This window comes from Scyliorhinus canicula, chromosome 14, assembly GCF_902713615.1.
Source record: "Scyliorhinus canicula chromosome 14, sScyCan1.1, whole genome shotgun sequence".
NCBI classification, from domain to species: Eukaryota; Metazoa; Chordata; class Chondrichthyes; order Carcharhiniformes; family Scyliorhinidae; genus Scyliorhinus; species Scyliorhinus canicula.
Window position 1 is genome coordinate 58,503,271 of NC_052159.1, and position 14,054 is coordinate 58,517,324.

General features: G+C 46.3%; 1 protein-coding gene across 1 annotated transcript in view; it reads left to right on the top strand.

Moving 5' to 3' along the window:
• The window catches only part of LOC119977196 (radixin-like), a 113,875-nt gene that overhangs the window by 74,471 nt on the left and 25,350 nt on the right, over nt 1-14,054 (top strand). Inside the window, 1 exon segment of the mRNA XM_038817893.1 lies at nt 591-687. Coding sequence (XP_038673821.1) covers nt 591-687 — 97 coding nt within the window.

The window sequence follows — 14,054 nt, forward strand, 5'->3', positions numbered from 1 at the left end:
TACCATCAGCCCTATTAATCCTGACATTGTTGACCTGGATTGACACGCCCCTCACTTTAAAATTTATCTCCCTGTCTAATTCTTGGATCAAAATCATTCAGCCTGTTGGCTTTCGGCTTAACCTGGCGCTGAATACTTTGTGTAACCGAACATGTGCCGGAGTGTGGCGACTAGGGCGTTTTCACAGTAACTTCATTTCCGTGTAAGCCTGCTTGTGAAAGTAATAATAATAATCCCAAGAACAGTTGTAGCCCTGTAGGTAATGAGATCCCAGTTTGGAACCTGCAATGTCCATTTGCCTTCATATAGCTGCAGCAATTCCTCTGGCTGCATGTAAAAGTAGAAACATGTTTTGGGCAATGATATTGTTTACTGAAGGCTTTTGTTGTTGAGGAAATGTATATTTTCTGCACTGCAGTTATTTATACTTTACAAAATTCGAAGTGCAAGTAAAAGATCCATCTATTAAGGGAACTGTGCTCAAACATTTACTATCAAGTTTAGATTTGTATACTTGAAAATAAAGCACTGTCCTGTTTTCGTTGAGAGAAATAATTTGTTTTAATTTAATTGTAATTTTTACTCAACAGATTAACACCCAAAATTGGTTTTCCGTGGAGTGAAATAAGAAACATCTCCTTTAATGATAAAAAGTTTGTCATAAAACCTATTGATAAGAAAGCTCCAGTAAGTATTTAATATTTTTAACCTACTTTGAGCTCCAATTTACTAGGTAAAAAATTATTTGGATCTTATTGGTTTTAGTTGATAATTGATCTAAGGATGTTCAGCGCTGCCATTCCCTCCTAACATGCTCCTTGTCAAGTGTTTTAGTTCCTCAATGTGAGGTATACATTATAGTTTATGTTGGTTCCCATTTTTCCTCAATCAGCCAGATAGTGTTTGCCAAATGAATTAATATAGTAATGTTATGATGTCAGCCATCCTAAATCTTAAGTTGAGGGGTGAATGATATAACTTGCGTACTGGTTGAGATGTGCAAATGAAGGAAGGGAGAAAAACATAATGCATTTCTAATTTTTTTCCCCCTAACTTTGTTTCTCCCTGCATAGTGGCTGCCTGATTTCTTCGATGTTTCTACCATTTTCTGTTTTTATTTCAACTTTCCAACATCTGCCATATTTTAAATTCTGCTCTTCCTGCCAATAGAATGTCTCTCTATTCTCTTCGCCTGTTCACTTGCTTTGTCTCCCTTGTGTTCAATCAGATGCCTACCAAAACAGCCATATTTTATTTCTTCGGCAATTGCCTGTGACTCCAATTTAGTCCACATAGATTCCAACTGAAATTCCACCCGTCATATTTTGCATTTGCCTGTTATAGAATTGTTAAGTTAGGATACTGAGCAAGAACTCCAAACACTTATTTTCTTAATTTGTAAAACGGAGGAAAGGATACTTTGCTCCAGGAGTGATTCCATTGACAAATAGGGATATATTTTGTATTAAAGCAAACTATTATTAACACAGGATTAAACTATATTAACATCACAGAAAATAGCTTACAATTAACAGTTGCACTATTCTTAACAAAAGAAAACACTTTTAATTTGTACCGTCCCCATCTCCAATTAAGCCAAGTCCATCACGGGTCAAAAAACACTTATAAATAAAGGTAGCAGGGATACTTGCTGTACACTTGAATTGAGATGTCTTGGAAATGCTGCGTGAAGAGAGATGGATTGATCTTGTCAGGAAACAGCCTGCCGATGCTTGTGACGCTGACAGTCTTATGCAAAAGCTGATGCTCAGCTCCAAGCTCTCAGCAAAACTCAAACTAAACTGCCTGCTACAGACCTGGCTCCTCCCATTAATTATATAATCTTCATCCCATTCCGATTCCCTGACACTCATTCCGATTCCCTGACCTGCATATCTACATCAAACATCTACATCTAAACATTCTATCAAATTGTCTGCTCCCCAGGGAATCTCCAGATATATATCATCACATAATGTTAAGAATTCTTGCAGCTCAGACGGAGACAATTCAGCCCATTGTGCCAAAAGAATTTTAAAATCTGAAATAAACAAAAGGAAGGATTTGGTGATAAAAGTAGAGGTCATAAATGCGTGTTGGGCAGCGCAAGGTGTTGATCTCAGTTTGGGAGCAGTGGTTTGAGGAACGTTGTGCAGATGCCCAACGCGCATTTATGACCTCTACTTTTATCACCAAATCCCTCCACGGGTTCCCTGGTCTTCAGTTTCACTTCATCTTTCACCTCACCCGTCACTTTAACAAAACCTTTTGTTTATTTCAGATTTTTAAAATGCGTTCATGGGATGTGGGCATTTCTGGCAAGGCCAACACTTGTTCCCTATCTCCAATTGCCCTCTAAGGTGGTGGTGAGCCGCCTCCTAGAACCACTGCAGTTCATCAGGTGCAGAAACGGTGATACAATTCCAAGTCGAGTTGGTGGCTTGGAGGGGAACTTGCAGTTCATGGCGTTCCCATGTATGTTACCCATGTCATTCTAGGTGATAGAGGTCACATGCTTGGAAGGTGCAGTAGACTTAGCCTTGGTGTTGAAGTTGGTGGATGGGGTGCTGACCCCCATGAGCTACTTTGTCCTGGATAGTGTCGAGCTTGAGTTTTGAGAGTATTCTTGAGAGTATTCTATCACCCTCCTGACTTGCGCCTTGCAGATGGTCAATGTTGTAGAATTCCCAGCCTCTGACCTCTTGTAGCCACCATCAAGTTCAGTTTCTGGTGAATGGTAACCTCCCAGGATGCCATAGTGGGATATTCTATGATGGTAATTACATTGAATATTAAGGGGAGATGGTTAGATTCTTATATGTTGGAGATTGTCATTGTCTGGCACTTGTGATGTCAGTGTACAGGATTTGCTTGGTTATGGGCACGGCTACTTTTGGAGCATCAGCTGGGATGTTGTCTGGGTCCATTTCCATTTCCGAATGAATGGAATTGGTTGAAGAGTGACTTCTGTGATGTTGAGCGCCATAGGAGGAAGGCCAAGATGGATCATCCGTTCTGTGAAATGGGCCATCTGGTTTTATTCCTTTTTGACTTTTCTGCAGGGGTTTGGTACAACGTGAGTCGAGGACTGCAAGCTTCCAACAAGTCTTAGAAACCAACGGCCCTCCAGGTGCTGCTTTTCCACCTTTTTGTTTTCGGATCCATTCCTTTATCCAATCTCTCCTTTTGTTTTCTCTTTTTCCTCTGAATTTGCCCCCTCTGACACGAAAGAATCTGTCCTTGGTAATGATCTATCTTCTTGGTGTTTTTGAGCTTTAAATAATACTTGAGCTCCTCTTCCTTTGCCTCTGGACCCATTTCTTTGACCTTGCTAGTTTTCCCATTTGCAAAATAACCTTTTTTCGCCTGTTTTACAAATTTTCATTCCTTGTGGCCACCTGCCTCTTAGCCTGTCTAGATCTCTTCGGTGGGACCTGATGTTGTGACTTTGGCCATCTCAATTACTCTGCTCCCCTCACTCACTAACCTACTGTTGTCTGAACGTTCAGCACTCCATTTCCTCCCCACAACATTGTTAGCCTTGACATGTTTAATGATAGTGACTTTTGGTGAACCAAGCTCTTTTTTGATCTTGAATGACCATTCTGGCACCTCCCCCCTCTATCGACCACAACAGCAAGTTCCTGGATTCACTGTTCCCTAGACTTTTATAAATAATTTTTATTGAAATTTTTTTACAGAAAATATAACAACAAACAATAACAAGCAACAATGAAACACCCTAATATTAGGTGTTACCTAATAACGGTAACACCCCCAAGACCGTATCAACGCATGTATCACACCCCCACGCCCCCCCAAACCCAGTAAACAACAAGAGAACTTAAAAATAAATTAAAATTAAATTAAAATTAAATAAGCAAACATAGTCAAGTCTCCCCCCCCCCCCCCCCCCCCCCCCAAAAGCCTGGCTTGCCCCTGGATCCTACCACCCTCGACACCGTCCTCGCCACCCCCTTCCAGAACTCCTCCAGTGCCGGGCATGCCCAGAACATATGGGCATGGTTCGATGGACTCCCCGAACACCTGACACACCTGTCTTCGCCTCCAAAGAACGTACTCATCCTAGACCCGGACATGTGGGCCCGGTGCAGCACCTTGAATTGGATGAGGCTAAGCCGCGCACATGAGGAGGAAGAGTTAACCCTCTCCAGGGCATCAGCCCATGTCCCATCTTCGATCTGTTCCCCCAGTTCCCCCTCCCAGTTAGCTTTCAGCTCCTCTACTGACGCCTCTTCCACCTCCTGCATTACCTTGTGGATATCAGATATCTTTCCCTCCCCGACCCAGACCCCCGAAAGCACCCTGTCACTCACCCCTCTCGCGGGAAGCGAAGGGAATCCCTCCACCTGCCGCCTAGCAAACGCCTTTACCTGCAGATATCTGAACATGTTCCCCGGGGGGAGCCCAAATTTTGCCTCCAACTCCCCCAGGCTCGCAAACCTCCCATCAATAAACAGGTCCCTCAGCTGTCTGATGCCCGCTCTGTGCCAACCCTGGAACCCCCCATCAATGTTCCCCGGGACGAACCGATGGTTCCCCCTTAATGGAGCCTCCATCGAGCCCCCCACTTCTCCCCATGTCGCCTCCATTGCCCCCAAATCTTGAGGGTAGCCGCCACCACCGGACTCGTGGTATACCTCGTAGGAGGGAGCGGCCACGGCGCCGTTACCAGGGCCCCCAGGCTTGTATCTCCACAGGATGCCCTCTCCATCCGTTTCCATGCTGCCCCCTCCCCCTCCATCACCCACTTGCGCACCATCGACACATTGGCCGCCCAATAATACCCCGAGAGATTGGGTAACGCTAGCCCCCTACCATCTCTACCCCGCTCCAAGAAGACCCTCTTCACCCTTGGGGTCCCATATGCCCAAACAAAGCTCAATGCTGCTAGTCACCCTCCTAAAAAGGCCCTAGGGATAAAGATGGGCAAACACTGAAAGAGGAACAAGAACCTCGGGAGAACCGTCATTTTGACGGACTGCACTCTACCCGCCAGTGATAGCGGCACCATGTCCCACTTTTTGAATTCCTCCTCCATCTGCTCCACAAGCCTGGTAAAATTAAGCTTATGAAGAGCCCCCCAACTCCTGGCCATCTGCACCCCCAGGTATCTGAAACTCTTCACTGCCCTCTTAAACGGGAGCCTCCCAATTCCCTCCTCCTGATCACCCGGGTGTACTACAATACAATACCTCACTGTTGCCTAGATTTAACTTGTAGCCCGAGAAGCTCCCAAACTCAGCCAACAGCTCCATCACCCCCGGCATTCCCCCCTCTGGGTCTGCCACATACAACAAGTCGTCCGCATACAGCGATACCCTATGTTCATCCCCACCCTGCACCAGGCCCCGCCACCTCCCCAACTCCCTCAGCGCCAAAGCCAAAGGATCTATCGCCAGTGCAAAAAGCAAGGGGGACAGGGGCACCCCTGCCTGGTCCCACGGTAGAGCCTGAAGTACTCTGATCTCCTTCCATTGGTAACTACACTCGCCATCGGGGCCTCATAAAGCAACCTCATCCATTTGATGAACCCCTCCCCGAATCCGAACCATTCCAGCACCTCCCACAGGTACCCCCACTCAACTCTATCAAACGCCTTCTCTGCATCCAGCGCCACCACTATCTCCGCCTCCCCCTCCACCGCCGGCATCGTAATCACATTTAACAATCTCTGCACATTCGTGTTGAGCTGCCGTCCCTTGACAAATCCTGTCTGATCCTCGTGTATCACCCCTGGAACACATGACCTACGTATGACCTACTCTCCTCGTATGACCAACTCTCCATTCCAGGCAACATCCTGGTAATCTCCTTTGCACCTTTTCCAAAGCTTCCACATCCTTCCTAAAATGAGGCGACCAGAACTGCACACAGTACTCCAAATGTGGCCTGACCAAAGTTTTGTACAGCTGCATCATCACCTCACGGCTCTTAAATTCAATCCCTCTGCTAATGAACGCTAGCATACAATAGGCCTTCTTCACAGCTCTATCCACTTGAGTGGCAACTTTCGAAGATCTATGAACATAGACCCCAAGATCTCTTTGCTCCTCCACATTGCCAAGAACCCTACCGTTAACCCTGTATTCCGCATTCATATTTGTCCTTCCAAAATGGACAACCTCACACTTGTCATGGTTAAACTCCATCTGCCACTTCTCAGCCCAGCTCTGCATTCTATCTATGTCTATTTGAAGCTGACAACAGCCCTCCTCACTATCCACAACTCTACCAATCTTCGTATCATCTGCAAATTTACTGACCCACCCTTCAACTCCCTCATCCAAGTCGTTAATGAAAACCACAAACAGCAGAGGACCCAGAACTGATCCCTGCTGTACACCACTGATAACTGGGCTCCAGGCTGAATATTTGCCATCCACCACCACACTCTGTCTTCTATCGGTTAGCCAGTTTGTTATCCAACTGGCTAAATTTCCCACTATCCCATGCCTCCTTACTTTCTGCACAAGCCGACAATGGGGAACCTTATCAAATGCCTTACTAAAATCCATGTACACTACATCCACTGCTTTACCTTCATCCACATGCTTGGTCACATCCTCAAAGAAGTCAATAAGACTTGTAAGGCAAGACCTACCCCTCACAAATCCGTGCTGACTATCCCTAATCAAGCAGTTCCTTTCCAGATGCTCAGAAATCCTATCCCTCAGTACCCTTTCCATTACTTTGCCTACCACTGAAGTAAGACTAACTGGCCTGTAATTCCCAGGGTTATCCCTATTCCCTTTTTTGAACAGGGGCACAACATTCACCACTCTCCAATCCTCTGGTACCACCCTGTTGACAGCGAGAACGAAAAGATCATTGCCAACGGCTCTGCAATTTCATTTCTTGCTTCCCATAGAATCCTTGGATATATCCCGTCAGGCCCGGGGGACTTGTCTATCCTCAAGTTTTTCAAAACGCGCAACTCATCTTCCTTCCTGACAAGTATCTCCTCTAGCTTAGCAGTCTGTTTCACACTGTCCTCTCCAACACTATGGCCCCTCTCGTTTGTAAATACTGAAGAAAAATACTTGTTCAAGACCTCTCCTAGCTCTTCTGACTCAATACACAATCTCCCGCTAATGTCCTTGATCGGACCCACCCTCGCTCTAGTCATTCTCATATTTCTCACATATGTGTAAAAGGCCTTGGGGTTTTCCTTGATCCTACCTGCCAAAGATTTTTCATGCCCTCTTAGCTCTCCTAATCCCTTTCTTCAGTTCCCTCCTGGCTATCTTGTATCCCTCCAGCGCCCTGTCTGAGCCTTGTTTCTTCAGCCTTACATAAGTTGTCTCCTTCCTCTTAACGAGACATTCAACCTCTCTTGTCAACCATGGTTCCCTCACTCGACCATCTCTTCCCTGCCTGACAGGGATATACCTATCAAAGACACGCAGTACCTGTTCCTTGAACAAGTTCCACATTTCACTTGTGTCCTTCCCTGACAGCCTATGTTCCCAACTTCTACACTTCAATTCTTGTCTGACAGCATTGTATTTACCCTTCCCCCAATTATAAACCTTGCCCTGTTTCACACACCTATCCCTCTCCATAACTAAAGTGAAAGTCACAGAATTATGGTCACTACCTCCAAAATGCTCCCCCACTAACAAATCTATCACCTGCCCTGGTTCATTACCAAGTACTAAATCCAATATGGCCTCCCCTCTGGTCGGACAATCTACATACTGTGTTAGAAAAGCTTCCTGGATACATTGCACAAACACTACCCCATCCAAACTATTTGATCTAAAGAGTTTACACTCAATGTTTGGGAAGTTAAAGTCACCCATGACTACTACCCTGTGACTTCTGCACCTTTCCAAAATCTGTTTCCCAATCTGTTCCTCCACATCTCTGCTGCTATTGGGGGGCCTATAGAAAACTCCAAACAAGGTGACTGCTCCTTTCCTATTTCTGACTTCAACCCATATTACCTCAGTAGGCAGATCCCCCTCGAACTGCCTTTCTGCAGCTGTTCTACTATCTCTAATTAACAATTCCACCCCTCCCACCTCTTTTTTACCATCCTCTCTAATCTTGTTGAAACATCTATAACCAGGGACCTCCAACAACCATTTCTGTCCCTCTTCTATCCAAGTTTCCGTGATGGCCACCACATCGTAGTCCCAAGTACCGATCCATGCCTTAAATTCACCCACCTTATTCCTGATGCTTCTTGCATTAAAGTATACACACTTCAACCCATCTCCTTGCCTGCAAGTACTCTCCTTTGTCAGTGTTACCTTCCCCACTGCATCACTACGTGCTTTGGCGTCCTGAATATCGGCTTCCTTAGTTGCTGGACTACAGATCCAGTTCCCATTCCCCTGCCAAATTAGTTTAAACCCTCCCGAAGAGTACTAGAAAACCTCTCTTTCCCCCCCCCCCCCCCCAAAGGATATTGGTGCCCCTCTGGTTCAGATGCAACCCGTCCTGCTTGTACAGGTCCCACCTTTCCCAGAATGCGCTCCAATTATCCAAATACCTGAAGCCCTCCCTCCTACACCATTCCTGCAGCCATGTGTTCAACTGCACTCTCTCCCTATTCCTAGCCACGCTATCACGTGGCACCGGCAACAAACCAGAGATGACAACTCTGTCTGTCCTGGCCTTTAACTTCCAGCCTAACTCCCTAAACTTGTTTATTACCTCCACACCCTTTTTCCTACCTATGTCGTTGGTACCAATGTGCACCACGACTTCTGGCTGCTCACCCTCCCCCTTCAGGATCCTGAAGACACGATCCGAGACATCCCTGGCACCTGGGAGGCAACATATCTTTCGGGAGTCTCGCTCGCGACCACAGAATCTCCTATCCCCCTAACCATTGAATCTCCTATTACTCTTGCTTTTCTATGCTCCCCCCTTCCTTTCTGAGCCCCAGAGCCAGACTCAGTGCCAGAGACCTGGCCGCTGGGGCCTTCCCCCGGTAGGTCATCCCCCCCCCCCCCCCCCCCCCCCCAACAGCATCCAAAACGGTATACTTGTTTTGAAGGGGACGGCCACGAGGGATCCCTGCACTGTCTGCCTGTTAGTTTTCTTTCCCCTGACTGTAACCCAGCTACTCTTGTCCAGTACCTTTGGTGTGGCTACCTCCCTGTAACTCTTCTCGATAACCCCCTCTTCCTCCTGGATGATCCGAAGTTCCTCCAGCTCCAGTACCTTAACATGGTCTCTGAGGAGCTGGAGTTGGTTGTACTTCCCGCAGGTATAGTCAGTGGGGACACCAGTGGTTTCCCTCACCACCCACGTCCTACAGGAGGAGCATGCAACTGCCCTAGCCTCCATCCCCTCTTACTTTACAGAATTAGCTGCCCTGTAGACCAACTGGACCTCTGCCCTCTGACTCTGCTTCCAGTCATCTGTACTCTAAACTCCTGGCTCCCTTCACACTCTTTGATAAATATAGGAAATTAAATGTCAGGAGCACCTTACTCCCTCCTCACCTAACTCCCTCAGTCACCAAACTCTCACTGTCGCACTAAAATGCCACAAGTTCAGCACTCTAGTTCAAACAAAGTCTGCACTGTAACTAGCTCCTATTTATGCTGTGCCTCGAGCCTCTGAAAAGTGGCCTAATGCAATTAACTAATTAACAAGCTCCAGCTGCAAGTAAGTACAAGTAGACCTTGTTTAAAGCTGATTCAAATATTCACCTTCTTATAGACCAAACAGCAACTTTTAAGTTAATTAACTAAATAAAAGAAATACTAGACTTTAAATAAAAATGAACCCTTATACTCCCTCAGTCACCAAACTCCCTGTCGCACTCAAATGCCACAAGTTCAGCACTCTAGTTCAAAAAAAAAACATGTAGCACAGTTGCTTCACAGCTCCAGGGTCCCAGGTTCGGTTCTTGGCTTGGGTGACTGTCTGTGTGGAGTTTGCACTTTCTCCCCGTGTCTGGGGGGGTTTCCTCCAGGTGGGTTGGCCATGCTAAATTGCCCGTGGTCAGTCCCAGCGATCAACCTTGGTTCAATGAAGTGCAGTAAAATATGCCAGGAGCAACACCAAGCATACATAAAAATTAGTTGTCAACCTGGTGAGGCTACAGCACAGGACTAGTTGCATGCCAAACTGTATAAGCAACATAAAGAGAGCAAAGCAGTTCATCAACCTACGGATCCAAGCTCTGCAGTCATGCCACATGCAGTTGTGGATGGTGAAGAATTAAACAAAACTGGAGGAGGAGGCGGCACTGTAAATTTTCTCAAATGATGAGAGAGAGAGCCCAGAATATCTGACATACCAAGCACAAGGAAGGTTAATTGTGGCTGTTGAAGATCAACTCCGTCCCAGTTCCTCAGGGTAGTGTCTGAGACTCGACCATCATCAGCTGTTTCATTAGTGATCTCATCTCCAACATTAAGGTCCAAAATGGGGATGTTCACTACTGATGCTGCTAAATTTGTGAGCCATTGGATACTGAGGCAGTCCATTGTCCTTATGCCTGGACAATATTCAGGCTTGGGCTGAAGTGGCAAATACACATTTGAGCCACAAGTGCCAAGAACTGACCATCTATAACAAGAGAATCTAATAATTTCCCCATTACATTCCAATGGCATTACCATTGCTGAATCCCCCACTATCAACATTCTGGAGGTCATTATTGACCAGAAACTGAACTGGACCTGTGGCTACAAGAGTGCAACAAGGGTTGGAAATCCTGCTGAGAGGAATCCCCTCCTGACTCTTAAAGTTATGCTTTAAGGTACCATCTATAAGGTACAAGTCAGGCGTGTGGTGGAATACTCTGCACTTGTCTGGATGAGTGCAGATCCAAGCTTTGTACTATCCAAGACGCAGCAGCCTGCTTAATTGGCACCCTATGTAACCTTAAATATTCACTCCCTCCACCGCATGTGCACAGTGTATGATCGTCTACAAGATGTATTGCAGCAACAGTGACACACCAAGGCTCTCTTGGCAGCACTTGTGAAACTCATGAACTCTCTCATCCAGAAGAATGAGCATGGCAGATGCAGAGGAACACCATCACCTGCAGGTTCCCCTGTAAGATGCATGCCATCCAGACTTGTATCTATGTCCCCATTCTTTGATTGTTGCTGGGCTAAAATCCTGAGGTATTGATGAATAGTCCACTTGTGTATCCCCCACTGGTTATTCCTAGCGATCAGTACCCTTTCCCAGTACTTTCTTCCTACATCACATGGACTGTAGCGGTGCAAGAATGCAGCACACTTCCAACTTCTGAGGGCACTTGGGATTGGCAAAAACTGCAAGCCTTGCCAGCAAAGCTCACGTCCCATGAACAAATAGAGAAAAATGACACCCAATTTTGTATGTCCACACCTCTGCTTATCCCTCTCGGATACTGCTGATAGCTTTGCCTTCAGCCATGCTCATGCCAATGGCTCTGCACCCCATCCTCCCTTCATAAATTAGACTTGTCCAAACTTGTGTCCCCAGTGCTCATTAAAGTCTCATATTTTGTCTCCCCTTTTTTGTCTATCTCCCCTATTATTTCACAAGTTTAAATTTTCCAGAAATCGGTCTTGGCCCTCAACCTTGATCTTCAAACTATTTCAGCTCAGAAACGCCTCCGAAATGTGTGTTCCTCGCCCCTGATTGTGACCACGCTCTCCCTCGATTACCACATAATCGGTTGGAGCTTTTTGTTGCATGTACTAGTACTGGGGAGTTTTCCCCCATGTAGAACTTTTGATACGTGTTTGTGAGTCCTGTTCTTTGCCACAGCAGTCTGTATTTAACTGTCTGAAAAGAATGTGTTAACTCGGTGTTAACTAACTCATTGTGAGACGAGTATCTTGTTTGAGTATTCAGTGTATAATTAGGTCTCGCCAAGTAAAATTAGCCTGTTTACTCAAATCTGATGTGTTGTGTTTCTGCCGTTGCACGTGACTAGGGAATATATTGTGCATTTTTACATGTTTGCTTCAGTTATTGGGAAATCAGTTGGTGCACTAACCAATCCACTACATGAAGAAATCCAAATATCATTGCACAAAGCAACTCTCTGCTGGTAACCGTTGTCTAGCCTCAGCCATGGGTACATTTTACAAAACAACCTAAATTAGAAAAACAAATTGGGAATACTCCCTGTTGGTGGGGAGTGAATCAAGTTGGCACTTGAGGTACATGGGGCGGATTCTATCATCCCGCGGCAGTGTCGACGCCGTTGTAACCGCCGTCGTGTTTTACGACGGTGTGAACGGGCCACTCCCAGGACTAATTCTGACCCCTACAGGGGGCCAGCACAGCGCTGGAGTGGTTCACGTGATCCCAGCACGAACTGGGCACCGCGGGCTCCGTACATGCGCAGTGGCTTCCTTCAACGCGCCAGCGTAGGAAATGAGTCCCCCAGCCAGAGGCAGACTCGCTGATCGGTAGGCCCTGATTCGCGGGCCAGGCTGCATCGAAGGCCGCCACCCGACCCTGCCATGCTGAGTTCATGCCAGCTGAGAGCAGGTGTGGACAGCGCCGGCAGGACGCTACGTTTCCATGAAAGCCGCTCGGCCCATCCTGGCCTGAGAATCAGCGGGCCGGCCGTGTAGAGCGCCTAGTGACTGGCACCACGCCAATCGGAGAGTCGGGGCGGCGTGGCCCGGTCACTGAGTTTGCCCGGCCCAGGGCTGAGCGAATCCCGCCCATGATTTTTCATGAGAATTGGAGAAAAGAACTGTGATAGGTTTAGAGCAAGTACGGAGTCCGAAGAAGGTAGTGGAAAAGAGCGAAAGTAAAGATCTGTGATCAGATAAAAGATGGTGAGACTTAAATGTTAAGGGATAAGGTGCAAAAGGTAAAGGAGATGGTAATAAGACCAGAAACAAAAGGTGGGTCCAGAGGAAGGGTTAGCAGAATCATCAGCTGTTGTCCAAAGAACGTGGGACAGTGGTTATGTGAAATGTTGAATATAATTTATGATGTGGAGATGCCGGTGTTGAACTGGGGTGAGCACAGTAAGAAGTCTTACAACACCAGGTTAAAGTCCAAAAGGTTTGTTTCAAACACGAGCTTTCTGAGCACTGCTCCTTCCTCGGGTGAATGGAGAGGTATGTTCCAGAAACATTTATATAGACAAAGTCAGAGATGCCAGACAATGCTTGGAATGTGAGCATTTGTGGGTAATCAAATCATTACAGATCCAGAAATAGGGGTAACCCCAGGTTAAAGAGGTGTGAATTGTCTCAAGCCAGGACAGTTGGTAGGATTTTGCAATTTGCAAGAATATAATTTATAGTCTGGAATGCTGTACAGTATCTAATCAAAAGTCAAGTTGCTTTTCCTCCAACTTGTTCATTCGAGCAATGTAGAAGACAGAGGACGAGGAAATCGGAGGGTGTGGGAAATACAAATACTGCCACTTGTATAGTGCCCGTCAGAACCACCAGATATTCCAAAGTGCTTTTAGAATGAAGCACTTTTGAAGTGTACTGTATAAAATGCAACCACGTGCAATTTGCACTCAGAGGCCCCCCCCCCCCCCCCCCAAAAAAAACCTCTCCCACAGTAAGCACCAACAAACAGAAATGTGATAATGACAAGAAAGAAATAAAAATGTTGGCCAGGGTAATTCCCCTGCTGTTTGAAAATATCCATCTCAGAGGGAAGATGGGCCTTGGTTGTATCATCTCATCCAAAAGCTGAAACCTCCAACACCCTGTGCCCTCCCCAAAGCACTGGTGTGTCAGCTTTGATTTCTGTACTCTGGCCACAGAGGAACCTCGCTGACACAAACCAGAATGTTACTAACTGCAACCGTAGAGAATTGAAATAACAGATGATTGGAAGTTCCCAGGTTCACGCTTGCAGACTGAATGGAGAAAGTCTGCAAAACAGTTGGTGTGGAGGAGTTTGGGTTGTGAGCAGCAAATGTGGTATACTAGATTGGAAAAGAGTAAATCTGTTTCACATGGAAGTGTTTGATGTCCTCGATGGTGGAAAGGGAAGAGGTAGAGAGCAGGTGTTGTATCTCCAGCTCTTGCACTAGGTGTCTTATGAGGGGAATAGTGATTAACAAGTAGAACAGTCCT